This window comes from Schistocerca serialis, chromosome 4, assembly GCF_023864345.2.
Source record: "Schistocerca serialis cubense isolate TAMUIC-IGC-003099 chromosome 4, iqSchSeri2.2, whole genome shotgun sequence".
Lineage (NCBI taxonomy): Eukaryota > Metazoa > Arthropoda > Insecta > Orthoptera > Acrididae > Schistocerca > Schistocerca serialis.
In genome coordinates this window covers 600,183,340-600,209,050 of record NC_064641.1, presented here as the reverse complement: position 1 = coordinate 600,209,050, position 25,711 = coordinate 600,183,340, and the positions used below count along the sequence as shown (strand labels likewise).

The 25,711-nt window shown below is 45.2% G+C and overlaps 1 protein-coding gene across 1 annotated transcript in view; it reads right to left on the bottom strand.

Moving 5' to 3' along the window:
* Nucleotides 1–3,938: 3,938 nt before the first annotated feature.
* The window catches only part of LOC126474629 (dynein axonemal intermediate chain 2), a 170,633-nt gene continuing 148,860 nt past the window's right edge, over nt 3,939–25,711 (bottom strand). The window contains exon 9 of the mRNA XM_050102108.1: nt 3,939–4,010. Coding sequence (XP_049958065.1) covers nt 3,939–4,010 — 72 coding nt within the window. The remainder of the gene's footprint in view (nt 4,011–25,711) is intronic.

The window sequence follows — 25,711 nt, the reverse complement described above, 5'->3', positions numbered from 1 at the left end:
CGTGCAGCCGCCTCCTGCTAGAACTGGACACTTGACCTACTAAGAGGAACCTGGAATCCCACCAACCTATGGTGCAAGTCGAAAAAGCTACAGCCTTTCTCTTATGAGGAGAAATGCTGTTCCTTTTTATTTGAAGATTGTTTCATATATGCGGAGAGAAAAGGAAATATTGCCTTCGGTCGTCTGAAATTACGACTTGAAAAGAAATGACTGTTAACGATGTTTTAGACCAAAGATATAATATTCAGTACTCAACAAATTATTCGGTTGCGATTTAATACGGTGAAATACACACAACAAAAAAAGTTTTATATCACCTCGGTTCCGAGTGTCCCGGAAAATTGGAATAAACATCATTTCCGCCCTTTTTATTGCTCATGAAAATCACACGTTGCATGTTCTACCATCATATAGCGAGACCTTCAGAGATGGTGATTCAGACTGCTGGACACACCGGTACCTCTAATACCCTGTAGCACGTCCTCTTGCATCGACGCATGCCTGTATTCGTCGTGGCATACTATCCACAAGTTCATCAAGGCACTGTTGGTCCAGGTTCTCCCACTCCTCAACGGCGATTCGGCGTAGTTCCCTCAGAATGGCTGGTGGGTCACGTCGTCCATAAACAGCCCTTTTCAATCTATCCCAGTCATGTTCGATACGGTTCATGTCTGGAGAACATGCTGGCCACTCTAGTCGAGCGATGTCGTTATCCTGAAGGAAGTCATTCATAAGATGTGCACGATGGGGGCGCGAATTGTCGTCCATGAAGACAAATGCCTCGCCAGTATGCTGCCGATATGGTTGCACTATCGGTCGGAGGATGGCATTCAACGTATCGTACAGCCATTACGGCGCCTTTCATGACCACCAGCGGCGTACGTCGGCCCCACATAATGCCACCACATAACAGCAGGGAACCTCCACCTTGCTGCTCTCGCTGGACAGTGTGTCTAAAATGTTCAGCCTGGCCGGGTTGCCTCCAAACACGTCTCCGACCATTGTCTGGTTGAAGGCATATGCGACACTCATCGGTGAAGAGAGCATGATGCCAATCCTGATCGGTCCATGCAGCATGTTGTTGGGCCCATCTGTACAGCGCTGCACAGTGCCGTGGTTGCAAAGATGAACCTCGCCATGGACGTTGGGAGTGAAGTTGCGCATCATGCAGCCTATTGCGCACAGTATGAGTCGTAACACAACGTCCTGTGGCTGCACGAAAAACATTTTTCAACATGGTGAAATTGCTGTCACGGTTCCTCTGAGCCATAATCCGTAGGTAGCGGTCATCCACTGCAGTAGTAGCCCTTGGGCAGCCTAAGTGAGCCGTGTCATCGACAGTTCCTATCTCTCTGTATTTCCTCCATGTCCAAACAACATCGCTTTGGTTCACTCCCAGACGCCTGGACACTTTCCTTGTTGATGGCCCTTCCTGCCACAAAGTAACAATGCGGACGCGATCGAACCGCGGCATTGACCGTGTAGGCATGGTTGAACCGCAGACAACACGAGCCGTGTACCTCCCTCCTGGTGGAATGACTGGAACAGATCGCCTGTCGGCCCCCTCCGTCTAATAGGCGCCGCTCATGCAAGGTTGTTTACATTTTGGGCGGGTTTAGTGACATCTCTGAACTGTCAAAGGGACTGTGTCTGTGATACAATATCCACTGTCAACGACTGTCTTCAGGAGTCCTGGGAACCGGGTTGATGCAAAACTGTTTTTGATGTGTGTATTTACCTACAAGTTTTACAGCGAGATTACACTCCTATTCGCAGCTAAACATGATCTTTGGTTGTCTTATAAAGTAATTACAATATAATTTACGTGAACTTGGAACTGCTTGTGAATACATTTTCCTTTCGACACTTACTTTTTCTCAAGTGATAGCGAACCTGCAACGTAATTAAATTAAAACTATTCACTGGTTAATAATACTAATATCACTGAATTGTAACAATCTGATACTGCGCCGGTTACGATATAGGTAAGTCTGCAGATGTTTAACTGCAAATAAACACTGAAAACTTTTACTTGAAGTGTAAGGAAAGCAACATTAATACTGGAAAATTTTTTACCGTAGTGTACCAGAATTAGCTGAAGTGCGGAAATCGCTATCACCAGGTCTGCCTTATTGTGCACTTTGTCAGACACTTGCTAAATTTCTTATTAATTTGGTAGGTTATTTTGAAGTTGTATTTCCCCAAACTTTCGTTAGATCTGTCTGTTACCCTGGGAATACGAGCGTTATACGTCGGGCATGTGACTTGCGCAAGTCCAACTTAATAATGGCGCAAGTAGTTTGTGCGAACCTCTGGTATGGTTCGTCCATATTCCACTCTTATAGCATATTCCCAAGGATTCATTTGTATTTTCAAACATAATTTATCGATTACGTACTTTCCGGACAGTTAACATTTAGCTGACAAATTTGCACTTCTGTTCGGTACTGGAGTGTTACATGCGCAGGTAGGTTTTCGGATAAGTCTCACTTTGTAATGACACATTTGAATTTCAATTGCACATCAGGCTGCATTTAAATTTAAGCTGCAAAACTTACAGCTGAATACAGTTGACACTACAATTTTCTTGTTTGTCAACAATTCATTCGTGAAATCGGTGTTTAGGAACAAAATGCAGGTATACATGTATTGTACATCCGAAAGTATGTTTTTTGCACATGAGCCAACTTATCTGGGAGCACATCTAAAGTGCCAGGTCCAAGACAGTTGAGAGATTTTGATACCTGTTGAAGGGTCGATTAGGTGACTAATGTTCACGTACAGTAATATACTTGCGGATGAGCTGTGTATTGATTCTCACTTTATGTAAGTAGAGATGAAACCTTGAGCCTTCTAGACCGATATCAGTTAAAGCTGAAAATAATAAATACAGCCATTTGGATGTCGAAATGAAAAGGAAATAAATAATTTTTATTTTCAACCGCACAAAGGCAATGGAATGATTTTGGAAGCTCTCAGCTACTGCATTTGTCTCGCACAATAAAATTATAGGGTTATTCAGCTAAGCTCAGATATTTCCGGAATATTTAAGGTATGGTAATTCTGTCTTCACCTAAATAAAGTGTGAAAAGTTCTTACTAAACGACATATAGTCTCTTTTCATAGTTATATTAATTAGAGAGACATCGGTTTCAACTTTGCTTTTTCAGATGGAACAGTAGTGTTTTCTGCTGCTCGAAATTGGACAGCTAAAAGAAACGAAGTCAATGGCGCTTCACTCTACAAAATCTAATTAGTAGCTTCGGAGAAAATACGATACGCATAACTTAGAATTTATCTATGCTGAAGACGATGTTTGTTCCAAGGCTAACAGTTACCTGAGGCTATGGAAAGCATTAACACACTCTTTTATGTTCATCTTTCTTTTTTTCCAGTATTAGAACATTTTGTAAGATTATTCCTTGTAGTCCAGAATAGCATATCGGTACGACGTTGCGGTCCTTGAATAAGTTTCAACTTTTTTGTGCAATTAGCTACTAAGTTTACATAATTGCTAGAAAATAGATTAAATCTTCGTAGCAAGTAACCAAATTCTCGTTACAGATTGCGTAAGTCATGGCACGCCTTAGTCAGAAGACGGTGGATTCTCAAGTGAAATGCAGAGAAAAAAGCTATCGTAGCACCCAAATCTGGCAACACATAATTTTATTTTCTTTGCATTTTACGTCATTCACCGCACATAAAGACGCTTTCTTCGTCTTACTTTTGTGTGGTACCCATGAAAATAAATACATCTTTTGTATTCTGTGTATGCCGCTCATTAATTAACACAGCCGACTTCAGCATGACTTCCGTACAGAGAAGCACTGTTGAAATGGTCCACATTAAGATAGCCACTACTTTCCTTCAGTTTTCCTAAAATTGAAGTATCTGTTTAGGAAGAACAACGCCGTTACTTTAAGGCAGCACTTCCTCTGCTATGGGTCTCCAGTGTCTGGTTCTTCTGCCTTCTCTTCCTCGTCCGTTTCGTCCTTACCGGCACTCATCTCCTACAAGAAAAGGAAAGTAATTTGTAACCGGAGTGATAAGATGAGTCATTTAGACAAATAAATATGATGCAAAGCAGTCATGGTGAGTTTACAGTACAGTGCGCAGTGCACAAGAAATCGTGTTCTCTTGTGCATACGTTGTGAAACGTATACATATAACAATGAATTGTTTGCTTACATTTACCATCTGAACTGTATAAAATGTGTAATGCAATATTTTTTTTAAAAAAATTCTCTAGAATCTGAAAAGGCAAGAACGTCTCTTAAATCTGTCTTAATCAAATACTAGTGTCTCCTTCTCTTAATGCTATTATACAGGGTGAGCACAATGTCTTGCTCTGATTGTAACAGAATAACCGTTTGTCATAATAAGTTACATTTGATGCCGTTACATAGGTTAGTGTTACTAGTTTTTTATTTATTATTTTTTTTAAGACCACTTACGTTAGTCGCAGTGGTTAGCACACTGGACTCGCATTCGGGAGGACGACGGTTCAATCCCGCGTCAGGCCATCCTGATTTAGGTTTTCCGTGATTTCCCTAAATCGCTCCAGGCAAATGCCGGGATGGTTCCTTTGAAAGGGCACGGCCGACGTCCTTCCCCATCCTTCCCTAATCCGATGAGACCGATGACCTCGCTGCCTGGTCTCCTCCCCCCAAACAACCCAACAACCCCAACTTACGTAAGTAAACCTCAACCTGTGCTTCCTTGGTAGCTCAGAGAATGTCGAGGTGATATTCCAGTTCCCGCCAGGTGTTTCGTAACGTGTGTTCTGTCACAGTACCCACAGAAACTTGTATCCTAGCCTTCAGTTCGTCGACGTCAGCAACTGGTGTGACGAAGACTCTGTCCTTGAGATAGCCCCAGAAATAATTGTCAAGGGGCATAATGTTTGGAGAGCAGGGTGTTGGACCGTTCCTTCCGATCCACCGATCCGGACATTACTCCCCTCTCCAGACATTACATCCCTTGACTTTTTTTCTGGGGCTATCTCAAGGACAGAGTCTTCGTCACACCAGTTGCTGACGTCGACGAACTGAAAGCTAGGATACAAGCTGCTGTGGGTACTGTGACAGAACACACGTTACGAAACACCTGGCGGGAACTGGAATACCGCCTCGACATTCTCCGAGCTACCAAGGGAGCACACGTTGAGGTTTACTAACGTAAGTTCAAAATGGTTCAAATGGCTCTGAGCACTATGGGACTTAACTTCTGAGGTCATCAGTCCCCTAGAACTTAGAACTACTTAAACATAACTAACCTAAGGACATCATACACATCCATGCCAGAGGCAGGATTCGAACCTGCGACCGTAGCGGTCTCGCGGTTCCAGACTGAAGCGCCTAGAACCGCTCGATCACATCGGCCAGATCTAACGTAAGTGGTCTTAAAAAAAACTAGTAACAATAACCTATGTAACGGCATCAAATGTTACTTATTATGTCAAACGGTTATTCTGTTGTAAAGTTTTATAATCAGGGCAAGACCTTGTGCTCACCCTGTATTTCCACACTGCGCAAAAGGAATTATCGCTTTCTCAAAACCGCGTAACTGTGTCCCATTTCGACGCGTAAGTTTGAATTTTGCCTCAAAAGTGCCTACAATCCCTCGGGCTCCGCGACGCTTCAAACAGCAAGATGTAGACACATGAAAAAAAAAAAAAAAAGACTGCTCAGAAGTTCATGTGAGCTGTAAAGTGAGTTAATGACGACACATTGGTACCAAATTTAACCACAATTCTGCTCAACGCCATGGTGGACATGTTGCACGACGGGAAGGTCGTCACAACCCGTATTACCCACATTTGACCTCTTCTTTTCACGCGTCTGCGATGGAGTTCAGAGCCGCGACACCCAGAGTTCAAATCAGGCGGGTTTTTTATGTGTGGCTGACGTTAACATTTCAGACACACGATCACTCGGAATCGTCACGAAAAACCCTCAGGGGGTGGTATAAAGGGCACCAATGAGATCACCCCATCCCTTGGGGCGCTGATTTCCACACATTTCTCAGCGGAACGAGGAAAAGGACAACTTCTTAAGGAAACAGGGTGATTTCAGAAGTGCTCGATTGCAGAGAAACCAAAGAAAAGGGTGAAATGTGGATGAGAAGGTCTATGACGACCTACCCATCGTGTGACACGTTCACGGTGGAATTGGGCGGAACTGTGGTAAAATTTCGGGGCAATATGACGTCATCAACCCATCTTACGCCCCACATGAACTTCTAAGCTGTGGCCTCTTTTCGCATGTTTCGACATTTTGCTGTTTGAAGTGTCTCCGAGATGCAAAGCTGGTACTTTTTGCCGATGATACAAGTATAGCTATCACACCCAACAGACAGGAATTAACTGGTAAAATTGTAAACGATGTTTTTCAGTAAATCATTAAGTGGTTCTCTGCAAATGGGCTCTCATTAAACTTTGACAAAACACAGTACATACAGTTCCACACAGTAAATAGAATGACACCATTAATAAATATAGACTTCGATCAGAAATCGGTAGCTCAGGTAGAATATTCAAAATTTCTAGGTGTATGCATTGATGAGGAGTTGAACTGGAAGAAACACACTGAAGATCTGCTGGAACGACTGAGTTCAGCTACTTATGCTATTAGGGTCATTGCAAATTTTGGCGATATACATCTCTGTAAATTAGCTCACCACGCCTATTTTCATCCTCTGCTTTCGTATGGCATCATGTTCTGGGGTAACTCATCATTGAATAAAAGAGTGTTCATTGCACAAAAGCGTATAATCAGAATAATTGCTGGAGCTCATCCAAGATCATCCTGCAGACACTTATTTAAAGAGCTAGAGATCTTCACTGACCGTAGCCTCGAAATATATGTATTCACTTATGAAATTTATTAACAATCCGAACGAATTCAAAAGTAATAACAGTATACATGGCTACAACACTAGGAGAAAGGATGATCTTCACTACTCAAGGTTAAATCTAACTTTGGCTCAGAAGGAGGTAAATTATGCTGCCACAAAAGACTTTGGTCACTTACCTAATAGCATCAAAAGTCTGGCAGATAGCCATATAGCATTTAAAAGGAAATTAAAATAATTTCTTAATAGCAACTCCTTCTACTCATTAGATGAATTTTTGCATGTAGTAAGTGGATAATTTCCCCAACCTCCACCAAAGAAAAAAAATTAAAAATATTAAGCGTCATGTAATATTTTGTGTAATGTAATATCTTGTATAGACACCTTTTATTAACTTGACACGTTCCACATCACTGCGAAGTGTCGTATTCATGATCTATGGAACAAGTACTAATCTAATCTAATCTAATCTTGAGTGACGTCGCAGGACGCCACGCTTTTGCATTATTTTAGAGGGAAGTTGTAGGTGTAGGCAGCATTCCATCAAAATTGAAACTTTTGCATCGAAATGGGAGACAATAATGTGGTTTCAAAAAAGTGATGCTCGAGCAATGTATAAGTGAACATATTCTTATGTAGAGGTAATTCTTCTTCTGTATCTCTTAAAGAGTAATTTATAGCTGGGGAAGCTCATGGTCATCTTCACGCAGTTTCTGTAGAAAATTAGTTCTAAGGCTGCACTAAGCAGTACAAGTCGATGACACGCAGACAAACGCACGCACACACACTCACGGGGAGAGAGAGAGAGAGAGAGAGAGAGAGAGAGAGAGAGACAGATTACAGTGCTGGCTGTTACGTCCCAGAGAGCTGTTTACCCCTCCCACTTGCCCCTTCCCCGCAATGCTACAGTGACTTCTGCAAGCACAAAATTTATCACATGAAAAGCCAACACGCAACCACAGCTTCAGGTAATGAGTGACTCCTCACAGAATTACTTATGATTCGAACTTAAGAAACAGTATAGCGGTGTGCATATAGATTCATCAAGGCGTATAAATAAAAGAAAAAGGAAGTAGAGGGTGCGGGCTTTATCTTCAACGGTAGGTGGGATAAGTGAAATAAAGAGGAAAAATCTAAAGGTTTTGGTAGACACTCAACAGCTCTCCACTTTATTAATTCTGCTTCGCATTCAGTCACAAAATAAAGGAGTCTGACGGAGAAAATTTTGTGCTCCTGGAAAACGTTGCGGCTGTTTCAAGAATCCTCCAAGCCAACGGAAATAAACAGTATCGCGTCAACAGTGTTCTACTTCTTGTGAAGTAATATGTTTCAAAACATCGTTCAACCCTTTTCACGGTGAGGAAGAACACTCTCACAGGTAGTTAGCGTTCTGCAGCTAAAAATGCTCGCGTCTGAGTTGCCGTTCTTGGAGGACACGACCCCGCAGATGTTTTGGCTCGGTTTTTCATTAGCTATCAGAGTGTATCCCCGTCTCATTGCAAGCATTTTACTGTTTGAGAGAAAAGAATCACCACGTTTCCTGAGAAGAGCTAGGGAACTATAATTCTACTCAGATAAAGTCCTCTCACACCTTAATAAACCTAGTCAAGTTGTGATGTGGAAGGTGCCTCATAGACTGCCCGTTAATTGTTTTCCCTCGACAGTATTCGGCCCGCAGCTCATCTTGAGGCTGAAGGTCATTTTCTACAGAGGCTAGAGCTTCCTTCGCGATTCGGGCGGTGAATCCATGTTCTCTGCTCTCCGAGGCAAACTGCCTTTCAGCGTCACCCAAAACAATGATCGACGCAGCATGCCCAGAGTGTAAGGTGCCATAAACGACCGCTGGTGTCGACCAACCTCCAAGTTGGTAACACTAGGTGCGCCAAACTGTAACCAGCCTGGACTGGCCGAGTTACCTGAGATGCGCCGCCACACTACGAACAAGGCGAATGTTATCCTATGCGAGAACGGAAGACCATATGAAAATCTAGAGAATTCTAAGAATCCCACCTTTGTTTACACAATACGGCAGGAATTCCTTTCCACGAATGAACATCTTGTAATAAAAAGCGGACGGCTACACTTGTGCCATTACTGCTCGAAGACTAGAATTGTCCATACTTTACAATATACAGATCACAATGGGTTTGCCTATCGTGGACGGCATGGCGCTACTTACATCTCTGTCTGATTAAGACACAATGCTGTTAGGTTATGCAGATGCTCAGTTAACATTTGGGTGCCATACAGACTGCATAAACTATGCGCTCAGATCTTTTCCTAATGGGCCGCCTGGCAGCCAAGGACGTGAAAGCATGAAAAAATAATCCGCAATTATTTTACTTTCTTCCCGGAATGCTGAGCCTGCATGATCAATATAGCGGCTGTTTAATGGAAATGTTTTGTTGTTGTTTCGCCGAGTTTCTTTTGCAATAGACAGCTTTCCAGGCCATCTAAAAGTCTCATATGACGTTAAAAATCTGAGCATTCAGTGATAGAACAAGTCTTTTTCTCAGATGTGATCAATGTTACAAGTCGGCTTTAAAAGCACCCATTTAACACATTAACTTGATCTTTCACTTCTATAGCCATTTATTTCAAGTTAAGTAACGGGTTATCAGATGATAGCTTACTACTGACAAAGTAGGTGATATTCATAAGACAAAGTAAATTAAGTACTTAGGAGAACGATAACGCTATATAGGAAGTAAGCAGCCGCAGATGAATGAAACGTACACTTACAGTATGGACCTAATAGAAACAAAATTAATTACTCCAGATTGTTCGTAAGACATTGTACATGCAGCAGTTAAAATTACAAACTCTATAATACATTATAAAACCATGCGTTACTACCTTTGGTCTAACTTTCACAAGACAACTGAATGCCGATAGTTGCTCCGCACTTTCGCTAGAGCTTGATGAATCTGATGAATAGGTGACACAAATTACATTATCTGATCAGAAGTATCCGGACACCTATTGTGGTTGTTGCAGCCATAAGTCCAGAGACTGGTTTGATGCAGCTCTCCTTGCTACTCTATCCTGTGCAAGCTTCTTCATCTCCCAGTATCTACTACAACCTACATCCTTCCGAATCTGCTTAGTGTATTCATCTCTTTGTCTCCCTCTACGATTTTTACCCTCCCAACTGCCCTCCAATACTAAGTTAGTGATCCCTTGATGCCTCAGAACATATCGTATCAACCGATCCCTTCTGCTAGTCTTAGCTGTACCACAAATTCCTCCTCTCCCGAATTCTATTCAGTACCTCCTCATTATTTATGTGATCTAATCGTCTAATCTTCAGCATTCTTCTTTAGCACCACATTTCGAAAGTTTCTACTCTCTTCCTGTCTAAACTATTTATCGCCCATGTTTCACTTCCATACATGGCTACACTCCATACAAATACTTTCAGAAACGACTTCCTGACACTTAAATCTATACTCGATCTTAGCAAATTTCTCTTCTTCAGAATCGCATTCCTTTTCATTGCCAGTCTACATTTTATATCCTCTCTACTTCGACCATCATCAGTTATTTCGCTCCACAAATAGCAACACTCATCAACTATTTTAAGTGTTTCATTTCCTAATCTAATTCCCTCAGCATCACCCGATTTAATTCGACTACATTCTATTATCCTCGTCTTGCTTTTGTTGATGTTCATCTTATATCCTTCTTTCAAGACACTGTCCATTCCGTTCAACTGCTCTTCCAGTTCCTTTGCTGTCTGTGACAGAATTACAATGTCATCGCCAAACCTCAAAGCTTTTATTTCTTCTCCATGGATATTAAATCCTACTCCAAATTTTTCTTCTGTTTCCTTTACTGCTTGCTCAATATACAGATTGAATAACATCGGGGAGAGGCTACAACCCTGTCTTACTCCCTTCCCCACCACTGCTTCACTATCATGCCCGTAGAGTCTTATAACTGCCATCTGGTTTCTGTACAAATTGTAAATAGCCTTTCGCTCCCTCTATTTTACCCCTGCCACCTTCAGTATTTGAAAGAGGGTATTCCAGTCAACATTGTCAAAAGCTTTCTCTAAGTCTACAAATGCTAGAAACGTCGGTTTGCCTTTCTTAATCTGTCTTCTAAGATAAGTCGTGGGGTCAGTATTGCCTCATGTGTTCCAACATTTCTACGGAATCCAAACCGATATTCCCCGAGGTCGACTTCTACCAGTTTTTCCATTCGTATGTAAAGAATTCGTGTTAGTATTTTGCAGCCAAGACTTATTAAACTGATAGTTCGAAAATTTTCACACCTGTCAACACCTGTTTTCTTTTGGATTGGAATTATTATATTCTTCTTATTGTCTTGGAATATTTCGCCTGTTTCATACATCTAGCTCACCAGATAGTAGAGTTTTGTCAGGGCTGACTCTCCCAAGGTAATCAGTAGTTCTAATGGAACGTTGTCTAATCCCGGGGCCACCTATAAGTGGAAATCAATATGGGGTGTGACTACCCTTCGCCTCTATGACGGTTTGAACTCTGTGGGGGACATTTTTCAATGAGGTGTTTGAATGTCTATGGAGAAATGGCAGCCCCGAAACCATAGGAGGTCGAAGGAACAAAGTCGACTTTTTAACTAATCTCAAAAGGTGTTCTATCGATTCCACGCTCGGACTCTGGACAAGCCAGTCTATTTCAGAAAAGTTATTGTCCATAGACCATTGCCTCACAGAGGTTGCTTTGTGAGAAGCTGCTTTGTTATGCTAGTACAAACAATCATCGTTTCCGAACCGTTCCTCTACTGTAGGCAATACACAATGCTGTAACACGTATTCATGTCCTCCACATTTAGCGTTTTCTTAAAGGCAATAATGGGACTACACCCTAACGACGGGAAGCACCTGCTTAAGGTAACAGTACGTCCGTACTCCTTGCTATCGCTATTAACCCCATAATGGCCTGTCTCCTGCCAGGCATCTCCGTCTCCCTTTTTGTTGACGATTTTGCCATTTATTGCGGTTCTCGATAGACCTGTCTCATTGAGCGACGTTTTCAGCGATGTTTCGATCGTCTTTACTCATGGTGCATCGACAATGGCTTTCGTTTTTCCACTGACAAACTGGCGGCGCAGTTGGTTTCTCCCACCATTTTTACATTTTGGGCCAGTTGCTCTTCCGTTAGTTGAAACTACGAAGTTCCTGGGGCTCGTGCTCGATAGGAAATTCTCTTGGTACTATCATTTGTCTTACCTGGCAGCCCGCTGTATGCAATCCCTCAGTGTCCTACATGTCCTCAATGGTACTTCCTGGGGTGTAGATCGAACCACCCTCCTCGGTTTGTACTGGTCCCTAGTCCTTTCGAAACTAGATATGGTTGCTTTGTTTATGCATCTGCACGTCCGTCCCTTTTACGCCGTCTCAACACCATCCACCATCATGGCATCCATTTGGCCACTGGCTCCTTTTACACTAATCCGGTTGAGAGTCTGTATGCCGAAGCTGCTGAACTACCACTGTCCTACCGCCGTGACGTTCTCCTCAGCAGATATGCATGCCATTTGTCTGCCTTGCGTGGCCACCCATCCTGTGCCTCCTTCTTCGATGACTCCTTTGATCGCCAGTACTGGATGTGTCCCTCTTCCCCGTCACCCCCTGGAGTCCGCTTTCGACTCTAGCTCCAGCAGTTCAACTTCACACTACCTGCAACTTTCCCGGTGTGTGTGAACCCTTCACCACCTTGGCTTGGTGCGACGCCCTGTGTTCATCTTAGCCTTCGTTGGCTCCCTAAAGACACTACTCTAGCCTTGCTCTATCGCCTTCAGTTTCACGACCTTCGCATGGAACTCTGTGTACGGCTGTCGGACTGACCGTTGTGTCGGGTGTGCCTTCATCATTGGTGCCGACGTTTTCCGGTATCGGCTTCCGGCACACTGCTCAGTATTTACAGCAGAACTCTTCGCCCTGTATCAGGCCACGGAGTACATCCGGCGACACAGGCTTTTCAGTTGTGTCCACTCCTCAGACTGTCTCAGCGCCCTTCATAGTCTATGTGCGCTGCACACCGCCCATTCCTTAGAGCAAGGGGTACAGGAAAACTGTCACTTGCTCACTCTTGGTGGAGCCACTGTGATGTTTATGTGGGTTCCTGCTCATGTCGGTCTGCCAGGAAACGAGGCTGATGAGGCTGCTGCCAAGTCTGCAGTCCTCGTACCTCAGCCCACTAGTTCCCATAGTCCCTCCCATGATCTCTGTGTTGCCGTCTGTCAGGAGGAGGTGTCTGGTATCACCATTGGTCCTCCCTTCATGGGTATAAGCTCAGATTATTAAGTCTCTCCCAGCGGCTTGGACGATCTCCTCTCGGCCATCCCGCCTTTTCATTACGTTGCTTATTGGGCACTGCCTTCTTAGCCATCACCATTTGTTAAGTGGCGCTCCCCCGCCACTTTGTGCACATTGCGCCCACGTTTTAACTGCCCGCCACTTCCTGACAAAATGCCCATTTTTAATCATTTACGTTCCCACTTCGGTTTGCAGTCTGAGTTACCGGACGTTTCAGCCAACGACGCACGGGCTATCGACAGCGTTTTACTTTTTACCCGACGTAGTAACATGGCGAACGCCGTTTAATTTTTAGTTCTCGACCTCCGTTTCTCTATGATGTATTTCATAAACCTTTCTCCACGTCCCTGTTTTTAGCTAACTTCTCTTATGTCGATTGGCATTGACGTGTAGTTGTTTTTTCAACTCCTCACTATCTTCGTGTTAATACACTACTAGCCATTAAAATTGCTACACCAAGAAGAAATGGAGATGATAAACGGGTATTCATTGGACAAATATATTATTCTAGAACTGACATGTGATTACATTTTTACGCAATTTGGGTGCATAGATCCTGAGAAATCAGTACCCTGAACAACCACCTCTGGCAGTAATAACGGCCTTGATACGCCTGGACATTGAGTCCAACACAGCTTGGATAGCGTGTACAGGTACAGCTGCCCATGCAGCTTCAACACGATACCACAGTTCATCAAGAGTAGTGACTGGCGTATTGTGACGAGCCAGTTGCTCGGCCACCCTTGACCAGACGTTTTCAATTGGTGAGAGATCTGGAGAATGTGTTGGCCAGGGCAGCAGTCGAACATTTTCTGCATCCAGAAAGGCCCGTACAGGACCTGCAACATGCGGTCGTGCATTATCCTGTTGAAATGTAGGGTTTCGTAGGGATCGAATGAAGGGTACGGCTACGGGACCTAAGACATCTGGAATGTAACGTCCACTGTTCAAAGTGCCGTCAATGCGAACAAGAGGTGACTGATACGTGTAATCATTGGCACCCTATACCATCACGCCGGGTGATACGCCAGTATGGCGATGACGAATACACGCTTCCAATGTGCGTTCACCGCGATGTCGCCAAACACGGATGCGACCATCATGATGCTGTAAACAGAACCTGGATTCATCCGAAAGTATAACGATTTGCCATTCGTGTACCCAGGTTCGTCGTTGAGTACACCATCGCAGGCGCTCCTGTCTGGGATGCAGCGTCAAGGGTAACCGCAGCCATGGTCTCCGAGCTGATAGTCCATGCTGCTGCAAACGCCGTCGAACTGTTCGTGCAGATGGTTGTTGTCTTGCAAAAGTCCCCATCTGTTGACTCAGGGATCGAGACGTGGCTGCACGATCCGTTCCAGCTATGCGGATAAGATGCCTGTCATCTCGACTGCTAGTGATACGAGGCCGTTGGGATCCAGCACGGCGTTCCGTATTACCCTCCTGAACCCACCGATTCCATATTCGGCTAACAGTCATTGGATCTCGACCAACGCGAGGAACAGTGTCGCGATACGATGGGACGCATTTTTCCTCCTTCAGGAGGCATCACAACAACGTTTCACCAGGCAACGCCGGTCAACTGCTGTTTGTGTATGAGAAATCGGTTTGAAACTTTCCTCATGTCAGCACGTTGTAGGTGTCGCCACCGGCGCCAACCTTGTGCGAATGCTCTGAAAAGCTAATCATTTGCATATCACAGCATCTTCTTCCTGTCGGTTGAATTTCGCGTCTGTAGCAAGTCATCTTCGTAGTGTAGCAATTTTAATGGCCAGTAGTGTAGTTTTGACTTAGGCGCGTATGACCCCAGTTGTTCTTGAGCCCTAAAACAATACAGTCCAAATCCAAACGTCCTCTGTACTTCACTGTTAAAACTATACGTCATGGAAGGTAACATTCTGCATGCATTTGCCAAATCCAAAGCCTTCCATTGGATTGCCACAGTATATAGCGAGGTACGTAGATCCAAATCACTCGTTTCCAGTCATGCATTGACCAGTGGCCTCGCTCTTTACAGCATCTCAAGAGCCACTTAGCACTGACTACACAAACGCGTGGCTCATGAGGAGCTGCTCGACCATTGGACCACGTTCTTTTTAACTCCTTTTGCACAGACACTGAGCTAGTTGGCCTGCTGACAGAACTCACGAATGATTCCGTCCACTGATTTCGTGCGTTATTTTACACCCAACCTCCTCAATGGTCGATGGTCCTGGTCTGTCAGTACACGAGATCAGCCTGGTCTTGGTTTAGCTGAGGTTGTTCCTTCGCATTTCCACATAATAATCGCATCACCAACAGCCAATCTGGCCAGCTTTAAAAGGGTTTAAAAGTTCAAATACTTCTGAGCACTATAGGACTTAACACTTTGAGGTCATCAGTCCCCTAGACTTAGAACTACTTAAACCTAACTAATCTAAGGACATCGCACACATCCATGCCGGAGGAAAGATTCGAACCTGCGACTGTAGCAGTCACGCAGTTCCGGACTGAAGCGCCTAGAACCGCTCGGCCACCGCGGCCGGCGGTTTAAAGGTCCCCGACGGACTTGTTACTTTGGTTACATGCAGAGACTGGCCCACCTTCGAAATCACTGAGCTCTCCTGACCGACCGATTCTGGTGTTACTGATTTTCTATTGACAACACCGTAGTCCCCGTCTTCTTTTATACGGAATGTTCGAAAATTCCCGTAACAAACTTGCAGGTCTTTTAGAGGGGAGTGAGTACATAGTACTTTGAATTTGGTTCCATGTCCGGAAAAGCACCTTTTTCGTTCTACGATGGTCTCAATTCAGATGTTTGATTCATCCACTTCTGCTTGAGGAAAAGAATCAGGCGTGAACTGTGGAAGGGAAGGCGAACAGTCGTCTTCGGTCTGTTGGTAGAATTTTAGGAAAGTGTGGTTCGCCTGTAAAGGAGACCTCATATACGACGCTGGTGCGACCTATTCTTGAGTACTGAAAGAGCGTTTGGGATCCGTACCAGGTCAGATCGAAGGAAGACATCGAAGCCACTCAGAGGCGAGCTGCTATGTTGTTACCGGTAGGTTCGAACAACACGTGTGTGTTACTGAGATGCTTCGGCAACTCAAATGGAAATTCCTGGAGGGAAGGCGACGTTCTTTTCCAGAAAGACTACTGGAAAAATTTAGAGAACCGCCATTTGAAGCTGACTACCGATCGATTCTATTTCCGCCAACATATTGCGTGTAAGGACCACGAAGGTACGAGAAATTAGGGCACACACAGAGACCTGCTTCGAATGGACACGGCAGCTGGCGCAGGTGGTGCAGCGGCTCGGCTGTCTCTTATTATTGCGAATACGTCACCAGTTTGTACCGCTGCTGACGAAGCCTGCAGAAAACCCTGTTGAGGCACCAAGCTGTCACCAGCTGGTCACCTGCGGGTCTCGCACAGATCTTAAGTTTGTTTTCCATGAACGATTTGACGTGAAAAATCACCGAAAGGCTAGTTCTGTACTTCCGACGAGTGTATTCCAGGCATTGCCTTCTGCTCATAGAAGACAGAGTCAGCGTAGCATGTCTCTACTTCTTCGTCGAGATCCGGACAATCACAGGGAGGAAGATAACGGCGGGTTGCTACTCGCAGACAGCTGGAACTTTAAGCGCTTGATGACCGCCATTTAGGAATTCATATCACATGAGATGAAAAACTAAAATTACCACTCAGTGTCTATTCCTCGAGGATTCGTCCAACGTGTGGAAGACGTCATCCCGGGAGCAATCTAGGGTGCGGGCGGCATTCAGCTGCAGGTCAACGCCCAATGAATACCAACATCATCTATGTGGGCTCATCAATGAATCTTAATTACTGCCTGCAAAAATAAATTTAGGTTTTTAATTTTTGTTTGTTCGTAACTACATGTGCGTAGTCCTGCTAAGTGTCGAAATCCCTGTGCCACAGTTCCATACCACGCCGAAACAAAATGGACAGAGCCCATTGATAAAGCGATCCTTCTCACCCCCGCCACTGTCAACATTACTGCACTGGGATTGGTTCGTACCAAAAGCCTGGCTCCTCGCACTTCTCAGTCTTCACTTGTTAACAGGTCACGCTGCCAACATGAAACGCATACGTCAAGTGCGAAGTTTCACCGGCCACTGTATAGTCCGCCTACTACACACATACTTTGTACCATGCATTTACGATAGTGAAATATGTGACATACGTTTAAGTATCCCTTGAAAATGCTTTCTCCGAGTAGTTCCCACAACAGACCAAAAACTGCTTTAATATTCACTTCGCAGCAATAAACGCACTAACTGACAGCAAAACACAACAGCTAGCTGTAAAGCTTAATACACTGAATGAAAAAGAATTTTCTTTGAACACTTTTATTTTTAAAGTGACGAAAGGTAAATGATATTTAATTTTTGTACGTGTTTTATTAACTCATGAAGTAATGAGCCAGTGAAACGATTGGTGCTGCTTTCTCCCAATAACCCTTTTTTTAAATAGAATGATGACTCAATTGTCAGTGTATCACGAGTGCTACCTACAACTGCTTCGCAAAAAAGAAAACTAGCTATCCACATTGAGGATAAAGAGTTGTTACGAAACATGCTTCCTCTCCACAACTCCTCTCACTAACAACACTTTCTTCACCTACACCATGCACCGCTATTTAAAACCAACCAAATTAAAATTAGTGCACCATACCTTCTGTTTGTAACACACTTCAATGCTGGACTCTGTACTTCTGATCTGGCAGAATCAAATGGTTCAAATGGCTCTGAACACTATGGGACTCAACTGCTGTGGTCATAAGTCCCCTAGAACTTAGAGCTACTTAAACCTAACTAACCTAAGGACATCACACATATCCATGCCCGAGGCAGGATTCGAACCTGCGACCGTAGCGGTCACGCGGTTCCAAACTGACGCGCTTAGAACCCCACGGCCACACCGGCCGGCCGATCTGGCAGAACCTGGAAGACTTCAGGCTGACAATATTTTCTGTTTGACCACTGTCACTAATAATAATAATAATAATAATAATAATAATAATAAAGACCCTACAGCAGTGTAGTAAGCTTTACAACTAGCTGCTGTTGTATTTTGCTGTCAATTAGTGCGTTTATTGCTGCGAAGTGAATATTAAAGCAGTTTTTGGTCTGTTGTGGGAACTACTCAGAGAAGGCATTTTCAAGGGATATTTAAACGTATGTCAAACGTTTAACTATCGTAGATGCATGGTACAAAGTATGTGTGTAGTAGGCGGACTATTCAGAGGCCGGTGAAACTTTGTACTTGACGTATGCGTTTCATGTTGGCAGCGTAATCGATTAACAAGTGGAGACTGAGAAGCGCGAGGAGCCAGGCTTGTGGCACGAACCAATCCCAGCGCAGTAATCGCTTCCGGTCGTGACGTCAAAGCTCCAGCGTTCCAGTTTTTGTTTTTATGTGTATATAAACAACGTGTGTTGTGGTTGGTTTCTACCGTGTGCTTGCGGTGTTGTGTGCTTCAGGAAATTGTGATAAGTCAAAAAAAATAAGGGAAAGGAGTTCGTTCGTCAAGGTGTGCCGCTAAAGAGCCAGGTACTGGAGTTATTGCGGAGAACTCTTGAGTTTTACGAGCAGGAAAAAGAATACATAAGTATTCGTGGACAGTCGTCGGTTCCTGCGATAAAGTAGTGGAACGCACATCAAAAACTCGGACTTAGTGCAAGAACAGTAGTAAATAAGTGAGTGTTACTGCAAAAGTTGAGAGATGTAGAGGTGAGCCGTAATGATTCCGAGGCGTCTGGATCGGATACAGGTAATGTGTTCTTACCGACTCCTAGAAATAACAAAAAGCAACCTCACCCCGTCACCGACTTAGATTCTTCCCAGATCGATGCTATTCGCGGCATATTTATGCTTACTACGGCAGGAAAGAGTATTCTACCGTAGCAAAGTTGCTAGTGTCGTTAAAAGAAAATAAACTTTTCCCAGTTGGAGAAACTTCACTGAAAATTGTATTGAAAAGTATGAGTTTCCGTTACAAAGCGCTTGACAGATGGGAAGTTCTGTTAGAAAAGGCGCGTATTTTAACGGCTCAAAACATATTCTTGTACAAAATTGTGGGCAAGGACATTCATTCCATAATATGGCAAGACGAAACGTGGGTTAATGCAGGGGAAACTATCGGTAAATGCTGGACAGTTGTCACTCCATGCAGTAGGGGTCATTAGCCGACAGGAAGAGGAGCAAGATTAATTGTGATCCATGCAGGTTCTTCCAGTGGTTTTGTTCCTGATGCATTTCTAGTCTTTCGGTCGAAAACGACAGATGATTACCATGAAGAAGGGGCCACACACGATTTGTTGAGTTGTTCAGGAACCTTTTGAATCAGTTTTTTGCCCCTACGACGATTGTAATGGACAATGCTCCATATCATTCAATGATACTGAACAAAGCCACAACAACAAACGACCGCAAAGAAGTTATGGTGCAGTGGTTACAGGCCCGAAATGATGCTGAGGATATGAGCATGAGAAGAGAAAAAGTCTGTGATGCCTACATATGCAGTAGACGAAATCGCCTAGGAGCAGCATCATACTGTAATAGAGCTGCCACCATATCACTGCATTTTAACCCAGTTAGTACGGAGTGATGAGAAGACATGTTTAAGAAACAATAAGTCCTTTACAGTAATAGAAAGGCTGTTGTGTGAAGCTCTTGCGATTGTGGATGCAGCCTCATGGAGAAAGAGGTCGAACACGTTGAAAACCTTATTCGAGCAGCACAGACAATGGAAGGTATCATTAGCGAGCATGAAGAGCTAATGATTTGTCTTCGCGATGACGACGTTGAAGATCGTCTCGGTGCTGATTCCGACAACAGTAACGATGAGGAGCTGGATGGAATTGCGCCACTATCGCCGTAAACTGATAAGTGAAAATTCACGAATATCGGTTATTTATTGCATCACTATCATAATAAAACCTATAGCGAGAAGTTATTACTTCGGTTATTATTTATTTTGTAAAGTAAGTACTATACTGTTTTCAAGATATCGGTCCTCATCAAATGCTTATTTCCTGTATTTCTTTGCTCCGTTATCGAAAGCGTATGCTCTCTTATACTTAAATCTACAGTTTTATGCAGTTGTTTATTCGCTGTAATTCTGCTAGAGACGCAAAAGCGAATTTTTATTGCTCAGTAGCTTACACTAACGTGGTGAAACAGAAATCCGTATTGTCTGCTATGTATATAGAGGCTGCTGTTGGAATATCGGTATTGCACTATAGCAACCTAACTTGACATAACGCGAACTGTCAAGTGCAATGTTTCACTGGCGCAGATATGTATGAGGAAGATCATACAACAATTTTTCACACATTCGTTTCACAAGCTGCAAGCTTCTCCACATAGTGTCACAAGTCAGTGCAAGTATTTGGAAAAAAAATGTAATAAGAATTATGTAAATTGAAGGTGAGGGGGGGGGGGGGAGACAAGAAAGGGACTACTGATATCAACTCCATCGGGGTCTTCTGTACTGCCAGAGAGCTCTGCTGGTGAGGTGGAGGGGGAGTGTGTGGCCGGGACATGAGTCACAGCCCACTGCGCCACCAATGCAAGGTTGGAACGCTACTGACGCAGAGGAGGCACGTGTCGATGGTGGAATCAGCAGCGATGAGTGAAATGTTTGCTGGACTGGGTCTAGTACCCAGAATATCCTCTTTACTAGACAGTTGCCTTAACTACTCCACCATCCGGCCACAGTATTTATCGCCATTGCATGGACTTTCTCGGCCTGCTCCCCAGTGACTCACACTCCCATCTAATTCCACCTATCTGAAGTCCCCGTCCACGTCCTCTACGCGCGCTAATTTTAGATTCCCACTGGAGGTCGAATGTAAATATACATATTTAATGAGGGCTTTGGATTCACTGCCCATCTAGGCGAAACAGTTATATGAATGTGTGATATCTGTTCTTTCGGGCATTAATAATAATTACAGAAGCAGTAGTATTGTCTTACAAAATACTGATAATAGTAATGATCCTTTAAAAATAATTTAGTTTTGTGACCAAAAATGAATAATTTTTTTTTTACCCCTCTGAAAATTTCATATTACCACTCAGGCGGTAATTACCATCAGGTTGGGGATCACTGGCTTGGGTGGTGCAGACACTTACAGTGTGCTGATAAAATCTTCTCGGGTTGACAGCCAAGTCAACGTGTTGTTTTACAGCAACGTTTCAGCAAGTTTCTTACTTGCCATCGTCAGGCGAAGTGTCGGATCTTTATAGTCGCTGGACCACGGGCTTCTCTGCATCCTTGGCGCCGGTCGGGCCAATCAGGAGCGAGCGGAATCGGCGCGGCGGCGCTTGCTGGGGGGGGGGGGGGAGCTGCTTTCATCTTATACTTTCCCTTCTTTGGGGAAGTGTGGGGGGGGGGGGAGTTTGTAGCCGTTTGGCTTTTACTCCCCTGTGTACATGTGTGTGTGATTTTTCTATATATTTTTGGTGTCTGTGATTTGTGATGAATTGTTGTGAGTGTGTCTGGGACTTGCCTGAGGTAGGCGAGATGATTTTTGATATATGGGAAGGAACTGGATTAGGGATTGGGTATTGGGATTTTTCTCTTCGACTTAATCGTCGAAGATCGTCATAGGGCGCTTGTGTTTATCGCGGGACATGTCATACCGACCTAGGGAGTGGATGAGTTCATTTCCAGATCTGGAAGTACCTTCATAGAAGGCCCTTGCCAGATCCTGGAAACGCTCTCTCAGGAGTGGGATTTCGGCTGCGGCGTGCAGGTCGTCTATCGGGAATCCGAGTGGTAGATGCAGTGCCCTTCTGAGGGCGCGGTTTTGCAGCAGAGTTTGTCCAGGTGCTGCTTTGCCGCGTATCCCCAGACAGGGCACGCATACTCCATTACCGGCCGGATCAGGGCCTGGTATACATTTACTGCTACTGGGCAAGGAAGGGAGCTGGTTGTGTTCAGGATAGGGTATAGGATGGACATTCTGGCGCAGACCTTCCTGTGGACCTCGTCTGTGTGGGGTTTCCACGTAAGACGAGAGTCCAAGGTTACGCCAAGGTACTTGGCGGTTCTGCGCCAGGGGAGTTGGGTTCCATTTAGGTGGAGGTGGAGGGGGGGACGTTGAGGAGGTTCGCGCCTTCCGAGCCTGCGGGTAATCAGCATTGCCTGTGTCTTCTCCGAATTGATGGTGATGCGCCAGCGACGGGCCCAGGTTTCTGTGTCGTCTAAAACCCTTTGTAGCCTACGAATGACCAGGTCCTTGTTCGCATTTCTCGTGTAGAAGGCTGTGTCGTCTGTGTACTGCGCGGTGTGCACCAGGGGGGCCGTTGGAGTGTCCGCAGTGTACAAGCTGTACAATACGGGCCCCAGGACCGATCCCTGTGGCACCCCGGCACGAATACGCCTTCTGGTGGAGGTGGCAGTTTCTACTTTGACGGAGAAAGTCCTATTCGTGAGGTAGCTCTTGATTAGCTGAACTATGCTCCCTGGAAACCCTTGTGAGTACAACTTGTAGAGTAGCCCTCTATGCCATACTGAATCAAAGGCTTTGGCTACGTCTAGTAGCACTATCCCGCAGTAGCCTCTGTGGTTGAAGCCCTCTGTGGCTGCTTCAACCATTCTCATGACCTGTTGTGGGGCAGAGTGGTTCTGCCGGAATCCAAATTGGAAATCCGGCAGAATTTGCTCTCTGGTAATATGTTCTTGTATGGGTTTTAGCAGGAGGCGTTCATAGATCTTGCTGAGTGTTGGCAAGAGGCTAATCGGCCTGTAGTGCTGCGGGAATAGAGGGTCTTTCCCTGGTTTGTGTATCGCGACCACTTCCGCATGTTTCCAGCAAGCTGGGAACTCGCGGGAACGAGTAATCTCGTTGAGGACGTTCGCGAGGTGTGTGATCGCGGTGGGTGGGAGTTTTTTGACTAACTGGTTTGTGACACTGTCGTGCCCTGGCGCCTTTTTTGTAGGGAGGGACCTGATTACTCTTGCCACGTCCTCGGGGGCAAAAAGTATGGGTTCGTCCTCTGGGTCCTCCTCAGCATTGAGGAAGACGGCCAGTTAACGACTGACTACCTCTTCATGCTCTTCATCCTGGGGTTCTGCCGTTTGAAACTGCTTCTCGAAGGAGTCGGCGAGAGCGTTGGCCTTCTCAGCATGGCTGTAGACCAGTCCCCGCTCGCCGTGCAGTGGCGGCAGCCTAGCGCGTCTTTTCGTGAATTGTTTGGTTGCTTGCCAAAGTGTATGATCGTCTACTTTGAGAGCTGTGAGGCGGTTTTGCCATTGCTGGTTTCTGTGCTCATTGAGCGCTACCTTCAGTTCTCTCTGTAGACGATTGAGCAGCCTCCTGGTGGCCTGATTTCTGGTGATCTTCCACTCTTTTGCCACTCTGTTCTTGTGACGGATTTGAGCTAGCAAGTGTTCCGGGAGCTGTATTTGCGGTGGAGGGCCATCCCTTTGTGGTGGGGTGGCCTCTTCCGCTGCCTGCAAGATGGTGCCTGTCAAGTCTAGTAGCGCTTGTTCAACTGTTTCGGCAGTAGGTGGCGGAGCGCGAGCGATATCAGAGGCGACAGTTTCTTGGTATCGCTCCCAGTCTGTGCGTTTGTGAGACGTCTGGTACCGTGGGAGTGCTACCCATTCTCCCACATCGACTTCTAGAATCACTGGGTTGTGGTCGGAGGACATTCTGTTGATTGTCCTTGCGGTCACAAATCCTGCGATCCTCCTAGTGAGAGCTATGTCTAACACATCGGGCCTGCTTCCGTTTTTCGGAAAATGCGTGGGCTCGACTGGACCCCATGTTTCGAAGTGGTGGGCGCGCGCTAGTTGTTGCAGTTTGGCGCCTGCTCTGGAGGTTACTCTAGAATTCCAATCAGGATGTTTGGCATTGAAGTCTCCCCCTATTACGAGTTTGCCTTCAATTTGCCCTAGAGCTGCTATGTCTCCCTCATCTATCTGGTCATGTGGGGGTCGGTAGACTGCAACAATTGTTAGGGGTCCGGTGGCAGTGGTTACTTCCACCGCCACTGCTTCGATTTTATTGGTAGCTGGTAAGAATACCTGGTGGTGGGGGATCCCTCTTTTTATGTATATGGCCACTCCTCCGCCTTGGGTTGGCCTGTCTTTGCGGTAGGTAACATAGTTGGGGACTGTCGCTTTTATTCCCGGTTTTAGGTGGGTTTCCCCCATCATACATATGTCGATGGAGAACTCCTTCATGAGTTCTCTGAACTCGACCTCTTGATTAACAATGCCGTCTGCGTTAAAGACGCACATTGTCAGGCCTTGAATATTCGGTCGTCTATTCATGATGGGGTGTTGATACTACTGAGGAAGTCGCAGAGGGGAGTGCTGGGGGGGAGCCACGGGCGCCTGGTCCTGGCGTCTCGTCTCGGTGCGGCCTGTTTATTCCATCCGCCGCCACCGACCTGCCTCCATTGGTGCTCTCTCGTCTCATTCTTGATAATGTTATGTTCCACGCGCTGCTGAGTTGGAAGCCACTCTCCCGATTGGCCAGGTTATCACTGACCCGTATCTCCACTGCCCCTTCAATAACAGAGTCCCAGAAACGTTTCGCTCTACACAGTCTCTTGGTTTCTTCAAATTGGAACGTGTGTTCTTCACTGAGGCTGTGCTCCGCTACCGCGGATTTTTCTTTTTGTACGAGGCGGACGCTTCTCAGATGTTCAGAGATGCGTTGTGTTATGCAACGCTGTGCCTGTCCGATATATTGTTCCCCACATTCACAGGAAATACTGTAGATACCCGGTGTTCTTAGACCCAAGTTGTCCTTCACTGAGCCCAGCATATTTCTGACTTTTGCTGGAGGATGAAAGATGGTTTTAATCTTGTTCTTTTCCTTTAACCTGGCAATCTTGGCCGTGGGCGGCCCTGCGTACGGGAGGAACGCCAGACCTCTGTTGTTCCCTTCTTCCTGAAGGTCCTTCTTCTTCTTCTTCTTCTTCTTGTTCACCTTACTCTAATCTGCGTTTCGGTGTATCCATTCTTCTGGAAGGTTTTCTTCAGGTGCTGAATCTCAGTAGATAAACTGTCCTTGTCGCATATGTCATTAGCTCTGCCGACAAGAGTAGTGAGCACGGATTTCCGTCGTGCTGGGTGATGGCAGCTGTTGGCGTTGAGGTACAGGTCTGTGTGTGTTTTCTTTCGGTAGACCGAGTGTCCCAATGTGCCGTCCGTTTTCTTCTTTATTAGGATATCGAGGAAAGGTAGCCACCCATTCTCTTCCAATTCCAATGTGAACTTGATGTTCTCATGTATGCTGTTCAGATGGTTGAGAAATTCCATTAGAGTGTCCTCGCCGTGCGGCCATACAGCCAAAGTATCGTCCACGTACCGATAAAAGACCTTGGGTTTAAGGCGTGCTGTTTCCAAGGCGATATCCTCGAAGTATTCCATGTACAGATTAGCGATACATGGTGCTACTGGGGATCCCATAGCGACTCCATCCACCTGTTGATAAAACTTGCCCCCACACTGGAATTACGTGACCGTGAGTGCATGGCGGAATAATTCCACTGTGTCTTCGTCGAAATGATCCTCCAATAGTT